General features: G+C 38.8%; 1 protein-coding gene across 4 annotated transcripts in view; it reads left to right on the top strand.

The window, feature by feature from the left end:
- The window catches only part of SH3YL1 (SH3 and SYLF domain containing 1), a 98,556-nt gene that overhangs the window by 5,093 nt on the left and 71,875 nt on the right, over positions 1 to 21,588 (top strand). For all 4 annotated transcript variants that reach the window (XM_083348174.1, XM_083348175.1, XM_083348176.1 and 1 more), the window contains exons 2-9: positions 3,285 to 3,395; positions 6,226 to 6,339; positions 6,784 to 6,848; positions 9,420 to 9,532; positions 13,091 to 13,219; positions 14,030 to 14,195; positions 15,255 to 15,306; positions 17,605 to 17,661. In XM_083348174.1, coding sequence (XP_083204300.1) covers positions 3,285 to 3,395; positions 6,226 to 6,339; positions 6,784 to 6,848; positions 9,420 to 9,532; positions 13,091 to 13,219; positions 14,030 to 14,195; positions 15,255 to 15,306; positions 17,605 to 17,661 — 807 coding nt within the window. The remainder of the gene's footprint in view (positions 1 to 3,284; positions 3,396 to 6,225; positions 6,340 to 6,783; positions 6,849 to 9,419; positions 9,533 to 13,090; positions 13,220 to 14,029; positions 14,196 to 15,254; positions 15,307 to 17,604; positions 17,662 to 21,588) is intronic.

The raw sequence follows: 21,588 nt of genomic DNA on the forward strand, positions 1-21,588 counted from the left end.
ATTGGGGCTGGAATTTCCATTGCTAAGCAATGTGATCATGAAGTGTAATATCACATGATGGCAATCCTGTTGACATTAAGCAAGGATCACACAGGTGGCTAAGCAAGGACCTCACATGAACACAATGTGGTAAGAGATGCTAAAAGCGCATCCCAGGCACGCAAGTCTGTGAATGCTACAGAGTGCAGGTCTGTAGGTGCCAAGGGTGAGCACCAAAGGGTATGGGTTGGTATGCACTAAGGAGTATTAAATCCCCATGTTTCCCAGGGGCTCCTAAGGAGAAAAAAAAACCCTGCAGGATTGTGAGTAACATGCAACCTCCTGCCAGTGTTCTCACTGATTTTGCTTATGGCAAACCAGCATGGAAGGTTACAAATTGTGATCACATGAACCAGAAGACACTGCAACCTTTATAATTGTGAGCAATCATATGACTGCTGGGACACTGCGACAGCCACAACCTCGATCATCGGTTGTAAATTCCATTTGTTCAGTGTCATTGTAACTCTGGTTGCTGAACAAGTGGTTGTAACTCAAGGACTACTTATACTATGATGGTTCCCAATTTATGGTTCATGGACTGTCCATTTTCTGTGGAGGTAGTACAAATGGTCAATGGGGGAAAATGATGTATTATACTGTAATTCCCAGGACCTTGATGTATGACAGTACGTTATTATTTGCAGTATTTCATGGGTTGCCTCGTGTGTTAGGTGTTAACTCCCTCTTTACAACCCTGTGAAATCTTAATTCAGGGTAGAGTCAGAGCAACTAGATGGAGCTGAGCATTTACTGGCCGGATGCCCTTCCTGACACCACGCAATATCACAGCAGATATTTTTTTCTTTGCTCCCTAGGAGAGAAATATTTGCCCACTACCTAGGATTGAATTCTCAATCTTCCAAGTGGGAGGCAAGTGTCTTTACTATTAGCCCACCATGCCCCTCCCATTAGGTCACCACACCACTCAGAAGACTGATACATCTACATATTATTTAAGTAAATTTAACTGATTTGATGCCAATTTGTAAGAGCGGTTTTATTTGTATTTTTTATACTGTTGGTATATTGCTTTTTTTCTAATCATGTCTTGCACCATGTATTTGTTTAATTATGAATAATGCAGGGCAAAAATTCTTGTGAAATGACATCTCTTTCTCTCCCTTCCTCCTTCCTTTATCTCTCTCATCTCTTTCTCAGTTTCTCAAATCTCATATTTTCCTAAACAGTGCATTCATCCTGTACTATAATTAGAATTACGTATGTGAAATTGTGACTCATCCCATGTGATCCCTCTCTCTGTCTATGTCAAATACTAATTGTAAATTCAATCTGGTCTTTGGTACTTGGCAAACTATTAGACATACCCCTAGTGCAATAAAAGGACAATGACATAAGTAAATGTTCCTGAAATATTTCCACCCCTTTATCCTATTTCCATTTTTTAATAATTTATTTATTAATCAAACTTGTGTAGCAGCCTAACTCACCAAAAGCAACTGGGTAGTACACCACAGTATTTGCACTCTGATCCAATATTGACACATGAGGCGGCTGCAAGCTCCCTTACGAAATAGTACTTGCAGCCACTATAGATAGTGGAAGCTTTTAAAACTGATATTGCCTGGTGGGAAGATAACACCAATAAATATTTATTTTAAAGTTTTAATGTTGAATTTGTTTTCTATAAAGAGTGAACAAGTTTAAATTTCATTTCGTTTTGTTTTTTATTAGAAACTCCCAGGATTCACACAATTTTGGCAGTATTTAAATTAAAAAATACATAATACATACATATATGTAAATACATTTCTCTGTGTGTGTGTGTGTGTGTGTGTGTGTGCCCACGCGTGCGTGTGCCCGAGTGAGAGAGATGGACAACTTGGTATTTAATTGTAACTGTTATAAGGTCAGTGTTACGGTCTGTGAAAATGTCCTTGAGAGACTGGAGGACCTTAGCAGCAATCAGAGAAGTGGCACCTGGATTTTCAGAAGCAATGTGGTGTGGCAAAAGGACCCTAAAAAGAGGACCTTCCCTAATTTCTTGGACTGTAAAGGTGTGGGGAGGGGGAGATGTACTTTCAGACTTGCAAGATGCGGTTACTATAACTTTACAGTAAACTTACTGTTAATATTCATGGTTAGTGCTTCCCTCTCTGAACGACTTCAAAGGCCTTACAGTCAGGGCTAATCTGATGATAACTTTATTGTCACTTTGAATGTACACCAATCGGCATACATCAAAATGAAATTTCGTTGCATACAGCTCTCAAAGGGTCACCACCTCCAATATATACTCCTTGTTCGTGGCCTGCTCAAATTTCACATTGTCCATTTTAGTCTCTAGGGAGTGAACGATGGCAAACAGGACAGATGGAAATGGGGCTCCATGTGGATTAGCCCTCAAATTCGCTTGTATTCTGACAACCTCTCCTTCTTTCCTTTTTCTGATCCTGACTCTTCCACCCTTTCCTTAAAAAGGCCTTGCTTCTTTTTGCCCCTGGAGCACGCTGCTGCCGCCGCCACCAACTCCTCCAAAAGCCTCTCTCTCTTCCTCTGGGCCTGCCGACAGCCTCATCCAGTTCCTTCGCTCCATAAGCTCCAGGTCCTCTCCTCCTCTGCCTCCTCTGGAAACAGCCCTGATTTGCAGTAAAATCCATCACTGGGCCAGCAGTCAGATCTTGCTGCTGGTAGAACAAATTCAAACAGTGCCAACGACTTTTAACGGTCTCACCAACAGTTCCAAAACAACTAGAAACTCGCCATGCTACCAAAGATTGTTGGTCGTATGTCGTATGTTACCTTAGTTCCACCATTTGCTCAAACACATTAAAATCTTCCTGATCATGTGGCCTATACTAGCCCTTAAAAACTATTTGCCTTCAAGAGCCAATGCAGCCGCAGCCATTCCAGGCGCCGCCATCTTAGGTCTCTGAGGGATGATGTTCCAAAGGGAGGAAGCCATGACATAAAAATGTTTCTTTCTAGCTAGACAACATTCCCTAGCTGACAGGTTACAAAGCATATCCATCCCTGATGGGACCAGTAGGTGTGATTGGAAAGAGATTGTCACTCAGTTCATCATCCCATGAAGGGCGAATGTTCTCCTGAGTTCTGCCATTATGCAGAGGAAAGAAATTGTAATGGCATCACAGAATGTGATTAAAGTAGAGAATTATGGTCCAATCAAGCATTAGAAAACCATTAGAAAAAATGAAAGATGGTTTCGGCTTAATGTTATACTATTATAATGTCCTTTTGTATATATATTTTTTCTCTTCCAGTGAACAATCCCATACCTTCCAATTTGAAATCGGAAGTCAAAAAGGCAGCTAAGATTTTAAGAGAATTTACTGAAATAACCTCCAGAAATGGTCCTGACAAGATCATACCTGGTAAAGAGTGAGATTTTCATTTCTATACCATATCCTGCCTAGAGTTATGTTTTCCTCTCTCTCTTTTAAAGTATCTCTAAAGCCTTGTCTTTGCCTGCTGAGTTTATTTGAAAAATTATAATGTAAAGGCATGGATTCTGTATTTACATTGTGAAATGGATTATGAGCATGAAAAAGCACATGTTGTTACATTTTTAAGAGGCCTGTTTTCTATAAAACCTAAGATAGCAATTAGTACCCAATGGCAGTGGCACTAGATCTAGAGGTTTTTTTTAAATGTTTTTGCAATTACAATGTACTTCTTTTTCAGATGGATTATAATAATGTGATATTATTTGAAATAATATTGTGAAATATTTTTATGCACATTTCTTTTCCAATATTAATGACAGCAGACCTCATTGCTACTTATTCATGAAGCAAAATTTTATCTTCAAATATAGAAATAGAATAGAATAGAATAATAACTTATTGTCACTTTGAATGTACACTAATTGGCATACATTAAAATGAAATTTTGTTGCAAAGGGTCACCACCTCCGATATACAGTACATAAATATGACAAAAATAAATAAATACAGAATTATGCATATACCCAAATATATTATATGACACACAGAAACAACAGTCTAGTTCGGGTTATGTATACATGTACATGGCGAGAAAAATAAATCTTGCGAGTTTATCAGACAGATGGCATAGGGAATAAAGCTATTACAGAATCAAGTAGTCCTGTTACAAATACTTCAAAACCTCCTCCCAGAGGGGAGCAACAGAAACAGACTGCAACGTGGATGTGTGAGGTCTTAACAATGCTTTGAACTCTAAGGACATAGCGCTTATAAGCAGCATCCTGGACACCACGGAGCGAATTTCCTATGATCTTCTTGGCTATCCTTACCATTTTCTGTATGGACTTTTTATCTGAGGTGCTGCTGCCACCAAACCAGATAGTGATCCTTACCATTTTCTGTATGGACTTTTTATCTGAGGTGCTGCTGCCACCAAACCAGATAGTGATGCAGTTTGTTAAAATGTTTTCAATCGTGCCTCTGTAAAAAGTGGCCAAGACAGAAGGAGAAAGATGTGCTCTCCTCATCCGATGCAGGAAATGCAGACACTGATTTGCACTCTTCACTAACGATGACATGTGCAGAGACCAGATTGTTAGTTATCTGTACCCCCAGATATTGAATACTGTTGACCACCTCTACAGCTGCATCCTTGATACTGAGTGGAGTATGACTATGCTGGCTCTTTCTGAAATCTACATTGATTTCCTTTGTTTTATCAACATTTAGAACCAGGTTACTTTTATTGCACCAGTCCACCAGAGCCTTCACCTCTTCCCTATAAGCATCTTCCTTATCAAATATCTTAAGAGAGAAAGCTCTACGCAGCAGCAGTATTGTAGTATTTTTATACCATCAACTAAAACCAACTAAAATAAATGGACTTTAGAGTTTGCCCTTCTACGGCCTTTTCTGCTTGAATTTTTTGTAATAGAAAACTACTTTTTGTCTTTTGAGAAAAATGTGTTTCTTTTAAAGACTGACTTCAAGCATGATCGTTCTGGGATCTTATTTTTTTCACTTTTGATTCTGATACAGTAGTAATTGCCACTTTGGTAATAACATCTGAGGATGGGAATTTAGAGTAAAATTTAGAGTTAAATTGGATTCAGGCTAAGCCCTATAAAAATAAACAAATAAATGGCATACTCTAATAAATCAATCTGAACCCAAATCTTATTTTTCAATTAGAATCAAGTCTCTCCAGTTTCTAAAGAGCTGCAATAATCAAGACAGCTCTATACTGAAAACCCACATCTGTGTAAAATGAAAAGGAATCATTAAATTGACAGTTCTTTCTCAAGAATGCTGTAATTTTTTAAGGCTGTGTAGTGCTTTAGATAGGAAGTTAAAATGGTGATACAGAGAATACAAGGGCAAAGGAGTTGGCTCTACCTGCAACTGTTGAAAAGAAAGACAGCTTTTCCTGAGTTTTTGTGGCAGCCACATGATCCTGGCAGAAAAGCAGCTTTTCTCAGGCACTTGGGTAACTGTCTAAACCAAAATTCCTCCATGCCTACAGCACTCTCAGAATTCTGTTTAATAAGGTTTGTTGAGATAGATTGAAAGGAGTTAAAGCCGTTACAAGAACTGAATTGTTTTCAATTCAGAATCAGTTCAACCCCATGTTCCTTGGTGTGGAGACTATCTAACTCTAACAGTCTTCTAATGAAAAAAGCAAAGAAGTTGGTCTCTTCACTGCTAACAGGAAGTCTGCAGCTGATTGTTAGCATAATAGCAACACATTGTAATGGTATGTGAGAATAACACTAGGACACAGGGCACTGAGACACAGCCGGGACAACTGTCAGATAAAAGGCAGCTGAGCCTGGAGCAGGAATGTGGGTAGGGCTAGAGCAGGGGTCTTCAAACTTGGCCCTTTTATGACTTGTGGACTTCAACTCCCAGAAGTCCTCAGCCAGGCTGGCTGAAGACTTCTGGGAGTTGAAGTCCACAAGTCATAAAAGGGCCAGGTTTGAAGACCGCTGGGCTAGAGGCTCAGAAGAGACCCCCCCTGTTTTCTTGGGTAAAGGGGAAAGTAGAGGGGGAGAGTAGTAGTTTCAGACTTGACAAGATTCTGTTAACGTAAACTTACCATAAAGAAATAATGTGAATTAGTTTACTAGTTCATCATTTCCTGTTTGGTCCACCTAGAAAGGCAGGAAGGTATTGACTATATAAGTATTAGCTAATGTTTTGGTTTTTGTTTTTTTAAAAGTACCTCTAATGTAATCTTTAATTGTATTGTTGTTTGTAGCCCATGTAATTGCCAAAGCAAAAGGCCTTGCAATCTTGTCTGTTATCAAAGCAGGATTTTTGGTAACAGCTCGAGGAGGCAGTGGGATAGTACTGGCTCGCCTGCCTAATGGAGGTAAATTTCTCTTTTCTAATTTAGTGCAACAGACAAACCTTAAGTACCTACTCTTTCTTGTCCTTCCTCCTAAGAACATTAGTAGAATGGCTACCTCTTTGCATCCCATTTGGCCATTTACTTTCATAATGTGCCAAGCTAATGCACTTAAAGTTCCTTGGTGGACACAACTAGTTGCCTTTGACCCTTTCACTTTCACTTTCCTCTGTCCTTATCAGAAACACAACAGTCTCTTTCTTTTGTGGATATGGAGTTTTGGACTTTGGTGAGGTAACTTTGCTTTCTACTATTTTTCATACTTAGGTACGTTTTGTTTCTTCTCTTGTTCTCATTGGGACATCACTGCATTGTTCTTGAAAACTGTTTCTGCCATCTTTTGCTTTTTACTGTGTCAAAATTAAGCTGTCAGCATAGTCACAATGTCTCTCTAAATTACCTTTATAGGCTGGTCTGCTCCATCTGCCATAGGAATTGCTGGCCTTGGTGGTGGATTTGAAATTGGTATTGAGGTAAGTATTGAGTTGTGATGTTACACTGAATGGTTCTAAAAACGACTAAAAAGACGAGGGCAGTAAATTAGACAACAAATTGAAATATTTGGTAATGTTTTAAAAGTCATGCAATATGTAAAACAGCAACAGTGAACCAAGTGAGAGTCATCCTTTATGATGAAATGGAGCAGTTGTTTTCTAAGAGGATTTTAACTAGATTTAGATTTAATTAGATTTACTAGATTTAATATGATCCAATAATAATGTTAGAGTGATTGCCTTTTCCAGAATCCCATTTTTTTCTTTTTTGCAGAGATAATTTAAGTTACTAGATCTCGGTGTTAATAAGATCTTAGCTGAGCATACACTATTTTTGCTTTTACATTCATTTTCTTTCCATATTTGTTAATATTTTCAAAACAACAATAGTAATTCCATGAGAGTTTACTCTGCGTTTAAGAAGAATGAATATTTACAGTGGATAGCGGCTTCACAGCCACTAGTTTGCAAACTCATTTATCCAGTTATGCAGATGTATTCTTTCTTTAAGAATTATATTCCAAGATGAAAAGAAAAAAATAATGTATCAAAGTTTGTGGATTAAAAGAGTAGCGGGTTACCTTTAAATGATGATTAATTTATTTCACTACATGATCCTGAGGTTTTGATTAAAAACAATTGCATTGCCCACATTTGTCTTGCACTTGTCAATTATCAAAACTAAGCAATGAACTCAAGTAAATTGGTGGGGATAACACAACTATTTCTCTGGCTGTGCTTTATTCATCCAGTCTCCCACCATTACTATTTAATGGAAGGAAATAAAAGCAATGTGAGTTGTAAAATCAGAAATTAGAAAGTGAAGATTGTTGCTCAGAAGTTTTTCTGAGTTGAGGAACCATGCCAGGATCTCTAATAAACAGAATGGGAAGGGACGTTGGACCTTATAGTCTAACCCCCTGCTCAACCAGTAAACTCTATACTATTTTAGACAAATGTTTGTCCAATCTCTTCTTAAAAACATCTAGGGTTGGAACACCTACAACTTCTGGAGGCAAGTCATTCCACTGATTCATTGTTCTAACTGTCAGGAAATTTCTCCTTAGAGCTAGGTTGGTTCTCCCCTTGATTACTTTCCATCCCTTGCTTCTTGTCCTGCTTTGGTGCTTTGGAGAATTGGTTGATCACTCCACCCACCCACCCACCCACCCCGTTCTTTGTGGCAGCCCCTCAAATATTGGAACACTGCTATCATATCATCCCTAGTCCTTCTTTTCAATTCCTGCAACCATTCTTCATATGTTTCGGCTTCCATCTCTCTAATCTTCTTTATTGCTCTTCTTTGCACTCTTTTTAGAGTCTTAACATCTTTTTTGTGTCGTGGCAACCAAAACTGGATGCAATGTTCCAAGTGTGGTCTTACCAAGGCATTATAAAGTGATTTATAAAGTGATACTAACACTTCATGTGATCTTGATTCTATCTCTCTGCTAATGCATCCTAGAACTGCACTGCCTTTTTTTGGCAGCTGCAGCACACTACCCGACTCATATTTAAGTGTCTGTCCACTAGGACTCCCAAGATCTCTCTCATAGTTACTATTATTGAGCCAGGTTAGCCAGGTTGACTTGGTGGGAAATAGCCCTTGACACATGAGCCTTCAGCTGTATCCCACTAGGAATGATGTGTGTGGCCTTTTCAATCATCAATATAATATGGCACAGTTTTACAGCAACTAACTGGTCACATAGCAAATCCTGTATCTACCGTGGATCATTATAGGGCATATGATTTCTCTGGTTTGATAAATAATGAGGGCTTCAGCAGGATTGCGCTAGCATACTCCTCAGCCTAATAATTCTTCTTTTTTTCTTCCCCTCCAAGATTTTTGTATCCTAATTTTTTTCTGCTGTTTTCAAAGTCAACCTAATTGCTTCCTCTCCCTCAAAGAAATGCTTCTTTTCTGCGGCAATGCTTGTGAAATGCACTTAATTCCATTCCAGTTGTGTCAAGGCAAGTAAAGACAACATTCAGACAAGTTCAGAATGAGTGTCTATATTTCAGTTCCTAATAAAGGGTTGGTCTTCCTTTAATTTACTATGAGATGATAGCCACTTAAATTACTTCAGTGATTCTAGAGAATTATCATACCACTGACAAAGAGTTCAAGAAATCTCTTTCCTTCTGTCTCTCTCACACAGTGGTTTTGTTACTGCATTATACGAAGTTGGAGTTGATCAGTCTGACCTAGGTTCCTCACCTATTGCCCCAATTGTGATTGATATTGAGAATATTAGTCACAACTGTCAAAGTTGCATGAGATTTTACTACAAAAATCACAAAAATTTAATTCAAGATTGCTGAAATCTCATGAATTCTTATATTTTTAACATTTTAAAAAATAGGTACAGTAGCCTTATATGTGCCTATAATGTATCTTGACAAACAGCCACAGGCATTTTATTGATTACCTTTGCACTAAGCCAAGATTTTTTTGAACAACCCATAGTTTGCTTCTGGAAAAAGACTAACATTCAATTCTTTTTTTCCCCTCTCTCTCCTATTCTACCCCCAAACTGCTGCTATCAGATATCAGATCTTGTAATAATATTGAACCATGAAAGAGCAGTTGAAGCTTTTGCAAAAGGTGGAAATCTTACTCTAGGAGGAAATTTCACGGTGGCAATTGGGCCTTTAGGGAGGTAAGTATCATTAAAATCCTGTAAAGTCAGAGTGCCTGAAACTCTTTCTGTGCTCCTTATTTAATTGTTTCCTGAGAACTGAAAAATGTACTGTTCATCTTATGCTTGGAGAGTCATTCGGGCGAAACATGTAATACCACTTCCCTGGCTCTCGTACCAATTCCCAGTGCCTGAGGGAGTTCACCTGAATTAATGTTTCTCCACGTCAGAACATTTGCGTGCAAAAGGGTATGGAATAAGGCAGTTACAACCTTTTTTCAGGCAGCAGCCAAAAAAGCTAATACAATCCTTGGCTGTATAAACAGAGGCATAGAATCAAAATCACATGAAGTATTAGCACCACTTTATAAAGCCTTAGAGAGGCCACATCTGGAATACATCCAGTTTTGGTCAGCACATTACAGAAAAGATGTTGAGACTTTGGAAAAAGTGCAAAGAAGAGCAACTAAGATAATTAAAGGCCTGGAGACTAAAACCTATGAGGAACGTTTGCAGGATTTGGGAATGGCCAGTCTATAGGGGAAAGAAGGACTAGTGGGGACATGATAGCAATATTTGGGAGGCTGCCACGAGGAGGAGGAGGTCAATTTATTTTCCAAAGCATCAGAAGGCAAGACAAGAAACAATGGATGGAAACTAATCAAGGAGAGAAACAACCTGAAATTAAGGAGAAACTTCCTAACAGTGAGGACAATTAACCAGTGGAACAGCTTGTCTTCAGACGTTGTAGGTGCTTCATCACTGGAAGTTTTTAAGAAGAGCCTGAACAGTCACTTGTCTGAAATGGTATAGGGTCTCCTGCTTGAGCAGGGGCTGGACTAGAAGACCTCCAAGGTCCCTTCCAGCTCTATTCTGATTCAGTACTTCAAGGTTGTTGGGTTTTTTCAGATCTTTAGAAGTACCATATTTTTCGGACCATAAGACGCACCTGACCATAAGACGCACCCAGTTTTTAGAGCAGGAAAACAAGAAAAAAATATTCTGAACCAAATAGTATCAGTATACTAAAACAGGGCTTTTCAACCTTTTCATCCATTGTACCACTTTTAGGACAAGGCAATGTCCGAGTACCACCAGTCGCCCAGCAAGGTGTCAAAAACCTGACACCCCCCCCAAAAAAGGGAAAAAAAATTGATAAAGTACAGGTAGTCCTCGACTTACAACGATTTACTTAGTGACTGTTCAAAGTTACGATGGCACTAAAAAAAGCGACTTATGACCATTTTTCACACTTATGACCATTGCAGCATCCCCAGGGTCATGTGATTTACATTCGGATGCTAGGCAATCGATTCATATTTATGATGGTCACATTGTTCCAGGGTCATGTGATCGCCTTTTGCAACCTTCTGACAAGCAAAGTTAGTGGGGAAACCAGGTTCACTTAACAATCATGTTAATAATTTAATTTCTCTCTCCTTCTCTTTCTCTCCCTCTCTCCCCCTCCCTGTTTCTTTCTCTCTCCCTTTCTCTATTTTTCTTTCCCTCTATTTCTCCCTCTTTCTCTCCCTCTATTTCCCTCCCTTTCTTTCTCCTTTCTCTCTCCCTCTTTCTCTCCCTCTCTATTTTTCTCTTTCCCTCTATTTCTCCCTCTCTCTCCCTTTCTTTCTCTCCCTCCCTATTTCTTTTTTCTTCTCTCCCTATCTCTTTCTCTTTCTCTCTCTATTTCTCTCTCTCCCTCCCTCTCCCATTGTCCCTTCCTTCCTTCCTTCCTTCCTTCCTTCCTTCCTTCCTTCCTTCTCTCCCTCTTTGTCCTTCCCTCTCTGTGTTAGAGCAGTACCCACAGAGGCGGCCCTGCAGCCCAGCTTTCTCTTGCAGAAAGCAAGCTGAACTGGAGCGAGGGAGATTGCCAGGAACGCGATCTCACACGGTTTAAGTTTCCCTTGCTACAAGAGAAAGCAGGCTGATACAGAGCAAGGGAGATTGCAGCAGTGCGAGATCGCGTTCCTGGCAATCTCCCTCACTCCGTTTCAGCCTGCTTTCTCTTGTAGCAAGGGAAGCTGAAACCAAGCGAGGGAGATTGCAGGAGCGCGAGATCGGCGTTTCTCAGCACATGCCGATTTGTGCTCCTGGCAATCTCCCTTGCTTTCCACTTGCGGAGGTTGGGGCTGGCCACACGGATCACCTTCGGACCATAAGACGCACCCTCGTTTTCCCCCTCACTTTTGGGTGGAAGAAGTGCGTCTTATGGTCCAAAAAATACGGTATTTCTTTTAATAGAGGAGTGTGATATGCTTTAAAACAGCAAAATATTTTAAGAAGCAACCTAAAAGGAAGTAACTTGTGTGCAAAGGTTTATTTTGGAGTGATAGAATTTCAGATAGAATTTCACTGAAGGCAAATTTTTCAGTAGTAAAAATTCTGCAAAACACTTGCATATTTGCCTTACATGCCACCTTTCTTGAAGCAACGAGGAAAATTCCTTGACAAGTTTGGTAGGCTTTGCCCAGGTTTTCTGCAGATATATGCAGATAACATTTCTGTGGTGTGTGACAGCAAATTGTGAAAGCATTTTTGGGGACAACCTATAGGCAAGTCTTTGAAGCTGACATCCCAGGCCTTCTGGAAGACACAGGTCCTCCACAGTTGAAAGGAAAGCCCTTTGTCAACACCAGTGTGTTGCCCAGCCTTGTTTATTTATTTGTCATATTTAAGAACCACTCTGGATGGTGTACTATAAAATATTAAAAGCATAAAAGTTCAGTAAAGTTTAATAAATATGTTGATATTAGGAGGATGTTTGTTTTATTTATAAATCATACTTCAGCCCTGTTGCAATCAGAATGATTCTCAGTTGCCCACTGAGATTTTAAAATATCCACTATTAGCTTAAATCTATTCTGAATAATAACAGTAGCAGCAATAATCACATCAGAACCCATAGAAAAACACATAAAATGTCAAGAAAGCAGGTGTAAACTTAAGGCAAGCCTTTCCGAAACAGTTCAGTTTTTAACAATTGCTGGAAGAGCAGAGGATTACTGACTTAGCATTTTAGTGCCATGATGGCATTTAACTAGGGGTTTTTCAATTAGCTACTTCCATTATATCTAATTATAAGATTCAGTTAACAATTTAGTAGAAAAATAAACTTTCCTTGAGTTCAGTTCCAAATAAATATATTGCCATGATTGTGCAGATTTCCGAACAGCAGTAGGATAGTGGTTTTCTGTTGCCTTCTTTTAGAAGGTTTTTTTCAATTTCCTAATCTAGCCTGAAGTGCTGAGATTTCCTTTTGGTGTCCCAGCCATTTGCTAATCTGGAAGCCAAGGTTGAGGAGGTGCTAGTAGGTGTACTGAGGCAGTAAGGTAAAGCTTCCCCCACACATGCGTGCTAGTCGTTTCCAACTCTAGGGGCCAGTGCTCATCTCCGTCAGCACTTGTCTGAGGATGTCTCCATGGTCATGTCCCTCTACTGAGGCAGTAGTTTATTGCTATTGGGGTCACTTTCCAGCATTCTGATTCAGGTGGAGAAAAGCGAAAGGTAGTTTTAGCACTGGGCAAAGTAAAAAAATGTATATGAACATGACCTCATCGTAATGTTTCCCACCTTTTTTAGAAATCTGGAAGGAGATGTGGCACTGCGGAGCTCTGCTGCTGTGTATACCTATTGCATATCTCGAGGACTATTTGCAGGAGTCTCTTTGGAAGGAACTTGCTTAATTGAAAGAAAAGAAACCAACAGCAAGTACGTTCAGAGGAATAGCCCAATGTGCTTAGTTCAAAATCTACATCCTCTGGTGCAAAAAAACCACACCAACCCCATAATATAAACAAAAGTGTTTTGTTTTCAAAAATCATCTCTTGAAAATGCCGCATATGGTTTATATAAAATAACAGGAGGAAATGTTATGTTCAGCCATCAGCATCTTTAAATTGGATTAGAGCTGGAATAGATTCAAAGTAGCTTTGCATTGTGACAAGGAATATTGATAAAATGACAGCGATTATCAGTCCTGAGATGTTTATTACCCAGAAAACCAGTTTGTAATCAAAATACAGTATGGAATGCTTTAGCTGGGAAACATTACTAAAGGATTGTAGTTTGTAGAAAGCCTAGTTACCTAATAAGGAATTACTGAGCATCTTGTTTTATGTATGCTTCTGGCACACACATACAGATGTTTGAAGTTTTTGTTTATGTACATTTTTCCAAGACTTTGTGTATTTATGAGAGGAACTCCAACTAATGTAGATCATGAATGCACCGATATTGGAACATCCTGAAAGAGGCTGTGGCTCCAACCTGAACACTCAGTGCAACAGCCCAGATCCCACTTATTGCAACATGCAGGTTTCATATTTAGTTAGCCTGCGATGAAAGAAATTAAACCGAAAGAAGTTACTAGGAACATGAAGCGTTGTTCCACCGCCCCCTCTAACTTTGTAAAGTGTCCAGACTCCCTGAGAGTGAGTTGGACAGCCATATACATTTTCTTAAATCAGTAAAATAAATAAACATTGTGGACTAATATATAGGATCATTGTTTGTTTGTAGGTTCTATGGCCGAGATATCCGTGCCAGTGCCATTCTGTTTGGTGATATTTCTCCTCCTCTTCAGGCACAAGATCTTTATGATATCCTTGAGTCTTTTACTCTGCAATATGAATTTGAGGAAGGGAGAAGCTATAGTAGTGCACCAGTGGCCAAAGAACCAAGAAAGGTTTGTGTTAACCTGCTTCATGCCTACTTAGTTCCTTCCTATGGTATAGCAGTGTTTTTCTGCACTTCTAACCGTTTATTGTTTCAGCTGAACGAGGGCAAGGAAATCTACCTCCTACCAGTAGTACCTTTAAAAAAGCCTTGAAAGTGATTGTACGGATTTGTACCTGCAAATGTAAAAGAAAGCAAAAAACTTTTTTAATTAACTGTCCCTTCCCCCAGCAGAGATTTTGAATTGTTTGGCATACAATCTGAAGCAAATCTTTTTCTACTGCCTGTGAAGATTCTCAGTCATCCAAGTCATGGTTGTCCCAAAGGTGCTTTTTTTTCCAAAAGGCAACTGGACTTTCTTTGTTTTTCCTTGAAGACGTTTCACTTCTTGGGTGAGAAGCCAAACGTCTTCAAGGAAAAACAAGGGAAGTCCAGTTGCCTTCTGAAAAAGCACCTTTGGGACATCTTGGTCTATTCTGTTTAATTCCCCAGAGAAGGTAAACATGTGAAAATAGGAGGTAAGTACTCTTGATTGACCAGTGTTTTCAATAGTACGTGAAAACTGTAAAGGTATCCCAATGCTGTGCTCTCTGTTCAGTTCTAGCTGGTAGCTATGATTGCTCTGTTTTGCATTAACAGGGCAGCCCCTTGTTATGATGTGTTAGAGTGGACTTAAAGGCTTCTTACTAGTGCATGGATAATGAAGTGTAAGCTATCTCAGTTGAGGAGTTATAGCTGACGTGTGAGCATTAAGTGGTGGAGAGCTGCTCCTAATATCCAGGCCTCCAGAGAAAGAGACAAACTTAACAGTACAGTATCCATAATCTGTGAGAGTATACCTTTTCAGGCAGGAGTCAGACTCATGCAGAATTAGCTAATCACAGACTAAAATAATTACCCATAGAAAATGTGTACATATTCCATATCTTTCTTTTCCCCCACGCTTAGCCAACAGTCATATCGGCTAGGAAATTATGACAGTTGTAATCCAATATGTTTATAAGGTTTCAGGAAATTGTTTATGCTGTGTATGGAAAATAAAGGTTTGGGCTGTTTCCTTTCCTGACAGAATAATATAAAGCAACAGCCAAGCAGAACACCACAGAACATTCCAACAGAAGGTAATGTGTAATTTGAAATATTGATGAAAAATGCTTTTTTTGTTTTCAGTAATGCTACTTTCTGCAAGGTCCAGCCCCTTTTTTGTCCTTTTGGCAGATAGACCAATTACCTCAGAGATAAACAAACTTTTTTTTCCAAAGAAAAATACAAAACATTAAAAATAACTTTTAACTCTAAAATATTAAAATGCAGACATTCATTTATGGAGAGGTCCTACTACAGAGCCATCCAAATCACATAACTGTTAACTTAATTAAGAAATCTAGTCTTTTAGACAGCACTGGTCTGCTCCTAATAAAAAATGATCTGCAGGTCTCTGGAGAACGACTGTTCTCAGTATAATTACAAATCACAAATAGATTCTAAAGAAAACCTTAGAATGAACCCACGCTGAATGATAGATAATGGCTGAAGATATATGTAGTTCCCAGCTTTTGTAGGGAAATAAAAACTTGAGGTTTGGGGCCACATAGAAAACAGAAATCAAATCTAGTGCAACATTCCTGCTAAACCTATTAACAATTTCTTCAGAAACAGAAGAGTCCTGAGAAATATACTTCCTCTGCTCCAGTTACCCAGCCTTCCATTTTTCCTGATAAAAAATTTAATCAGAGGCTGTGGGGAAATAATTCTAATGCTCTGCTTTTCTCAGTCTTTCTTTCTGACTTCTGCTGTTTTTAAAATGATCAGACCTTTTGGACATAGAGAGAGGGATTGGAGTAATCTGACTCTGTGTGTGATGAAGAGTTCTGTCTCACCTGCATGGATGCATAGTGAATGTCTGAAACAATGATATATATTGTGACTAAGGCTACTTTTAGACCACATAGAAAAGATAATGTTGGCCAAGGAATGCAAGAACCTTTAGCAGATATAAGAGACAGTAAATGACATCTAGGGCCAATTTGGTGCAAAAATAGTCTTCAGATTATGATGGCAATTCAGACTGCAATTTCATTTGCCAAGCAATATGGTCATAAAGTGCAATTTTACGGCAACACATCATGTCATATGTTGTCACAAAAAGGATACTTCATGACAAAATATCATGGTTGATCTGCTATTCTTTAAGAACACTGAAATGTTTTCACTTCTTTTGCCTTGGTTCAAAGTGACATTAATGTATTGTATTCGGTTATTGAGTCAAATTCCAGTAGACCTTGTGATATCTGACTGTCCTAACTCAGAGGGCTGCTAGGAAAACAGTGGTAATCAAGATGCATTCATAACACTAAAAGAAAAATGCAAATACACATAACACCATTAAAAAACAAATCAAAATTCCTCAATAAAACACTGCCATTTAAAAAACCAGGGCAGCAAGCCTGAAAATTATGTTATAAATGAAGCAACTCCAAAAAGTTGTTTGACAGTGCTCTTCCTTGTCTTTTAGTCCAACAAAGACAAATTAAATCCACCACTTTAACACAAGGATTGTTTAAGACAGTTTAAAACATCTTTAAGTAATGACTGATCCTCTGCATCCATACAATAGAATAACACAGGCCTTTTGAATCAGTCAGTGGAACATTCCTTGCGATTTTTAAATTTTAATCTAAGTCTGTTTCAGTAATTTCTTTCCATCAGGAGTTAAGCATGTTTTAACATATATACTAATACTTCCTTATTCTCTCTGTTTTCTACTTTGTAATTAAAAATTTTAAAGGAAGAGTATAAGCGGAGACAAAACATGTAAAACGAATGATAAAATGTAAATAGTAACATGCAAATAAAGGATTTATAGTTTCATGAAGATTACAGTTTTCTAGTGTATCATTCATTACCTATGAATTATAAAATACATGACTTAACAAAACTAGGAATTACTATTAAGAGTAGGCAATCAGAATCATGATAAACACAATATAAATCACAAGCTCTGAAAAACCTTTTTATTTCTTTTTACATTATTCTAGTTGAGGACACGGCGGAGATGATTTTCTTCTTGGTACATTCAGTGTTCCAACTTCACCCTCATCAATTTTTCCATTATTTATATTATGTATTTTCAAAGAAAATGTCAATTTCCTCCCATAATCTTTTTAAAGTTCTGCTTTGTGAGGACACAATGTGCTGTATCAAATAATCATCAGCACATATTAAGACTGGGCTTTCTCTTCTGTTGCTTTATAAATTCTTTCTCATGGTAAGCTAGTATTTAGTGTCCTCTCTTTGTTTTCTTAATACTCTAGCTCCTGACTAGCTTGGGCCAGTAGTTTTAGTTTTTATATAAGAAAGGGAGTAACTATCATAAAGAATGTATTAACTAACATAGTATGTTCTAAATTGTTCTATAGCTCCAAGGACATCAAACAGACTTTATCCTGAGCTTCCCAAGAACTACACTGCAATAGGTGAGTATTCATAGTATTATAGTATAGTATAGTATAGTATAGTCATAATAGTCAGCCCAGAGTTATGGAACTTAGGAAATCGTTTAAATAGAAGTAAATGAAGGCTTCTGTGATATGGGTCCCCTTCTCCACATATGAACTCAGAAAGGTCCACAGAATCTTACAACACTCATACAAAAAAGATGCAGTTTCTCTTGCAATTTTGGGATGCCTGTTTTGTCATTAGTTCTTGCTTGTTCCACTTACAGATGCCCATTTAGAAATTTATTCCAACCTACAATTTAACTATGATTTAATGAGATTGGACTACAATATCTGAGGGGAAAATTAAACTTAAAAATATGCAGCTTTTGGTAAGGGGCAACCTGCACAGACACATACTGTATATTGGTTACAGTTATTTAGAATCTTAGCAGTTTTGGCCTACCAAAGTAGTACAAGTAGAACAAATAGAACTACTATCTATAGAGTGCTAGTTTTTGATGTTACTTTGAAAGAAAATCAGATACCAATAATTCAGAGTTCTTCAAACTGCAAATGTAGTGTTCTTATGCTCACACGACCAAAACAGCCACAATATTGGACCTTGGACTGGCAAGGCAGTCTAATATTGTTGAAAAAGAAAGTTGTGTAAACTGATGCTAGCATATTCCACTTTCAACTTCAATATGGACTATTGCTCATTACATTCTCTACCGGCATGACGTGTGTGTGTGTGTGTGTGTGTGTGTGTGTGTGTGTGTTCCTTATTGGCTCAGTGGAAAATAAGTTGGAAAAATCCAAAAATGAATGTTTCTATGTAAGTAAAACATTAGGGTATGTTTTCTGCTATGCTCAGGGCTGTTTTCAGAAAGTGGAGAGCAAATCAAATCTTTATTATGGTCATAGACCAGCATAAATAAATAGAGCAAAATCTACAGAGTTTATATTCCCCTTCTACTTTTTGCCTGGCATTCCTCCATTCTTCCCCTCCTCCACCCAAAAAGTAAATAGGAAGGAACAGATTCTCATTTTACATATTCTTATTTATCCTGATTCTAGAAATCTTGCTTGGTAAACTCTTTTGGCCAAGTCCTCCAAATCCTGGAGCATACAAACGACATTTAGTTTGAAGTACCATATCCAACACCTCTGCTCCCCAGCATTTCTTTTCATTATTCCTATTATTTTCTCCTCTGCTCCAGAAGAATTTGATTCTCAGGATGTGGTGCCTGGCTAAAAGAAGCTTAATGCAACAAAGTTACCAATGAAGGAGAATATTTGTAGCTCAGGGTTGACATGAGGGGTCCTTGGTGCTCTCTGAGCTTGCTTGTTCCCTTGCAGACATTTCATTACCCTGACTAGGTAACATCATCAGTGCTAGTAAGGAGTGCTGTTTGCTGTCAGTTTATATTCTGGTGTCTTGCCTGCCTGTGGGTGTGGGTGTGTGTGTGTGGGGGGGGGGGGGGTCTTAGGGATTCTTTGGTTGGGCTGTTTACTAATGGCTTTGTGGCAGTATTGGGGTATTGCTTACTTGATTGTTGGTCTGAAGGTGACCTCGGAGTTAATCTATGCTGACCTGAGTGCTGATTATTGATGGGGAGGTGCTAGAGTCTTTTTCTCTTTGGGGCTAGTTGATTTGTCTCTTTTGCATAGTCTACAGATGTTGTTAACGTCTACGTGTCTCTTGATGGCTGATTTGTCAGAGTGCCAGGCTTCTAGATATTCCCTGGCATTTTTGGATTTGGCCTGGTCTAGGATTGTCACATTTTTCCAATGGAAACTATGATTAAATATGTCTGTATGTTGTGAAGTTAAAGAATTCTCATCATGCCTTTTGACTGCCAATTGGTGTTCATGGATGCGTTCTGTCAGTCTTTAATTTACAGTTGCAAGAAAAAGTACCGTATGTGAACCCTTTGGGATTATATTGAGTTTTGCATGAATTGGCCATAAAATGCGCTCTAAACGTCATGTAAGTCACAACAATAGAAAAATACAGTCTGCTTAAAATAATACTACAGAAACATTAGCTGTTGTCATGTTTTAATTGAACATAAGATGGAAACATTCACAGTGCAGGGTGGAAAAAGTATGTGAACCTTTGGACTTAATAACTGGTTGACCCTCCTTTGGCAGCAATAACCTCAACCAAACGTTTCCTGTAGTTGCAGATCAGACCTGCACAACGATCTGGAGTAATTTTGGACCACTCCTCTTCACAAAACTGTTTCAGTGTAGCAATATTCTTGGGATGTCTGGTGAGAATCGCTCTCTTAAGGTCATGCCACAGCATTCCAATCGGGTTGAGGTCAGGACTCTGACTGGGCCACTCCAGAAGGCGTATTCTGTTCTGTTGAAGCCATTGTTTTGTTGAATTACTTGTATGCTTTGGGTCATTGTCCTGTTGCAACACCCATCCTCTGCGGAGCTTCAGTTGGCGGACAGATGGTTGTACGTTTTCCTGCAAAATGTCCTGATAAACTCTGGAATTCATTTTCCCATCAATGACAACAATCCGTCCAGGCCCTGAGGCAGCAAAGCAGCCCCAAACCATGATGCTCCCTCCGCCATGTTTTACAGTGGGGATGAGGTTTTGATGTTGGTGTGCTGTGCCTTTTTTTCTCCACACATAGTGTTGTGTGTTTTTCCCAAACAACTCAATTTTGGTTTCATCTGTCCACAGTATATTTTGCCAGTAGTGCTGTGGAACATCCAGGTGCTCTTTTGCAAACTTCAAACGTGCTACAATATTTTTTTTGGGCAGCAATGGCTTCCTCCGTGGTGTCCTCCCATGTACTCCATTCTTGTTTAATGTTTTCCTTATTGTAGATGTGTCAACAAAAATATTAGCATGTACCAGAGATTTCTGTAGGTCTTTAGCTGACACTCTAGGATTCTTCTTTATCTCATTAAGCATTATGCGCTGTGCTCTTGCAGTCATTTTTACAGGATGACCATGCCTAGGGAGAGTAGCAACAGTGCTAAACTTTCTCCATTTGTAGACAGTCTGTCTGATCTGCAACTACAGGAAACGTTTGGTTGAGGTTATTGCTGCCAAAGGAGGGTCAACCAGTTATTAAGTCCAAAGGTTCACATACTTTTTCCACCCTGCACTGTGAATGTTTCCATCTTATGTTCAATTAAAACATGACAACAGCTAATGTTTCTGTAGTATTATTTTAAGCAGACTGTATTTTTCTATTGTTGTGACTTACATGACATTAAGAGCGCATTTTATGGCCAATTCATGCAAAACTCAATATAATCCCAAAGGGTTCACATACTTTTTCTTGCAACTGTATATAGCTGCCCAGCTCAACCAAGTGACTTTACGCTTGGGTTCTCCCACTCTGTTGCTGACAGGACAGCAACAGTTGACATAAACGCTAAACCGAATAGTAAAAATTATCAGCCTTTTAAGTGCTGCAAAAGAATTCTTTAGATCCTTCTGGATGAAACTGTCCTGTTCAGAGCTTGGAAGAGTTCTAACATTTTGTCTAAGGGAGAGATCCCCAACCTTTTGGGTGCCAGGGACCAGTTCCACAGAGAGAGGTTTTTCCGTGGATTGGAGAGTGCGTGGTTTTGTGTGCTCCCTGCATCCCACAGATGGGGCTTTGCTTGTTTGTGCAGACTGCTTGCTGGCATACTGTGGCCCGGTACTGATCCACGGACCAGGGGTTGGGGACCCCTGGTCTAAGGCATACTTTGGAGATATTGCGGGTTCAGTTCCAGACCACCACAATAAAGCAAATAGCGACTCATAAGATTGTTTTTGGTCTCACATTGCATATAAAATTTATGTTTACTGTAGTCTGTTAAGCATGCAATAGTATTATGTCTAAAAAAATTACAATATATATACCTTAAAGATATTTGTAGTTACAAAAATGCTAAATCTGAGCCTTTGGCAAGTCATAATCTTTTTGCTGGAGGAGCAGCTTGTAA

This window comes from Vipera ursinii, assembly GCF_947247035.1.
Source record: "Vipera ursinii genome assembly, chromosome: 1".
NCBI lineage: Eukaryota > Metazoa > Chordata > Lepidosauria > Squamata > Viperidae > Vipera > Vipera ursinii.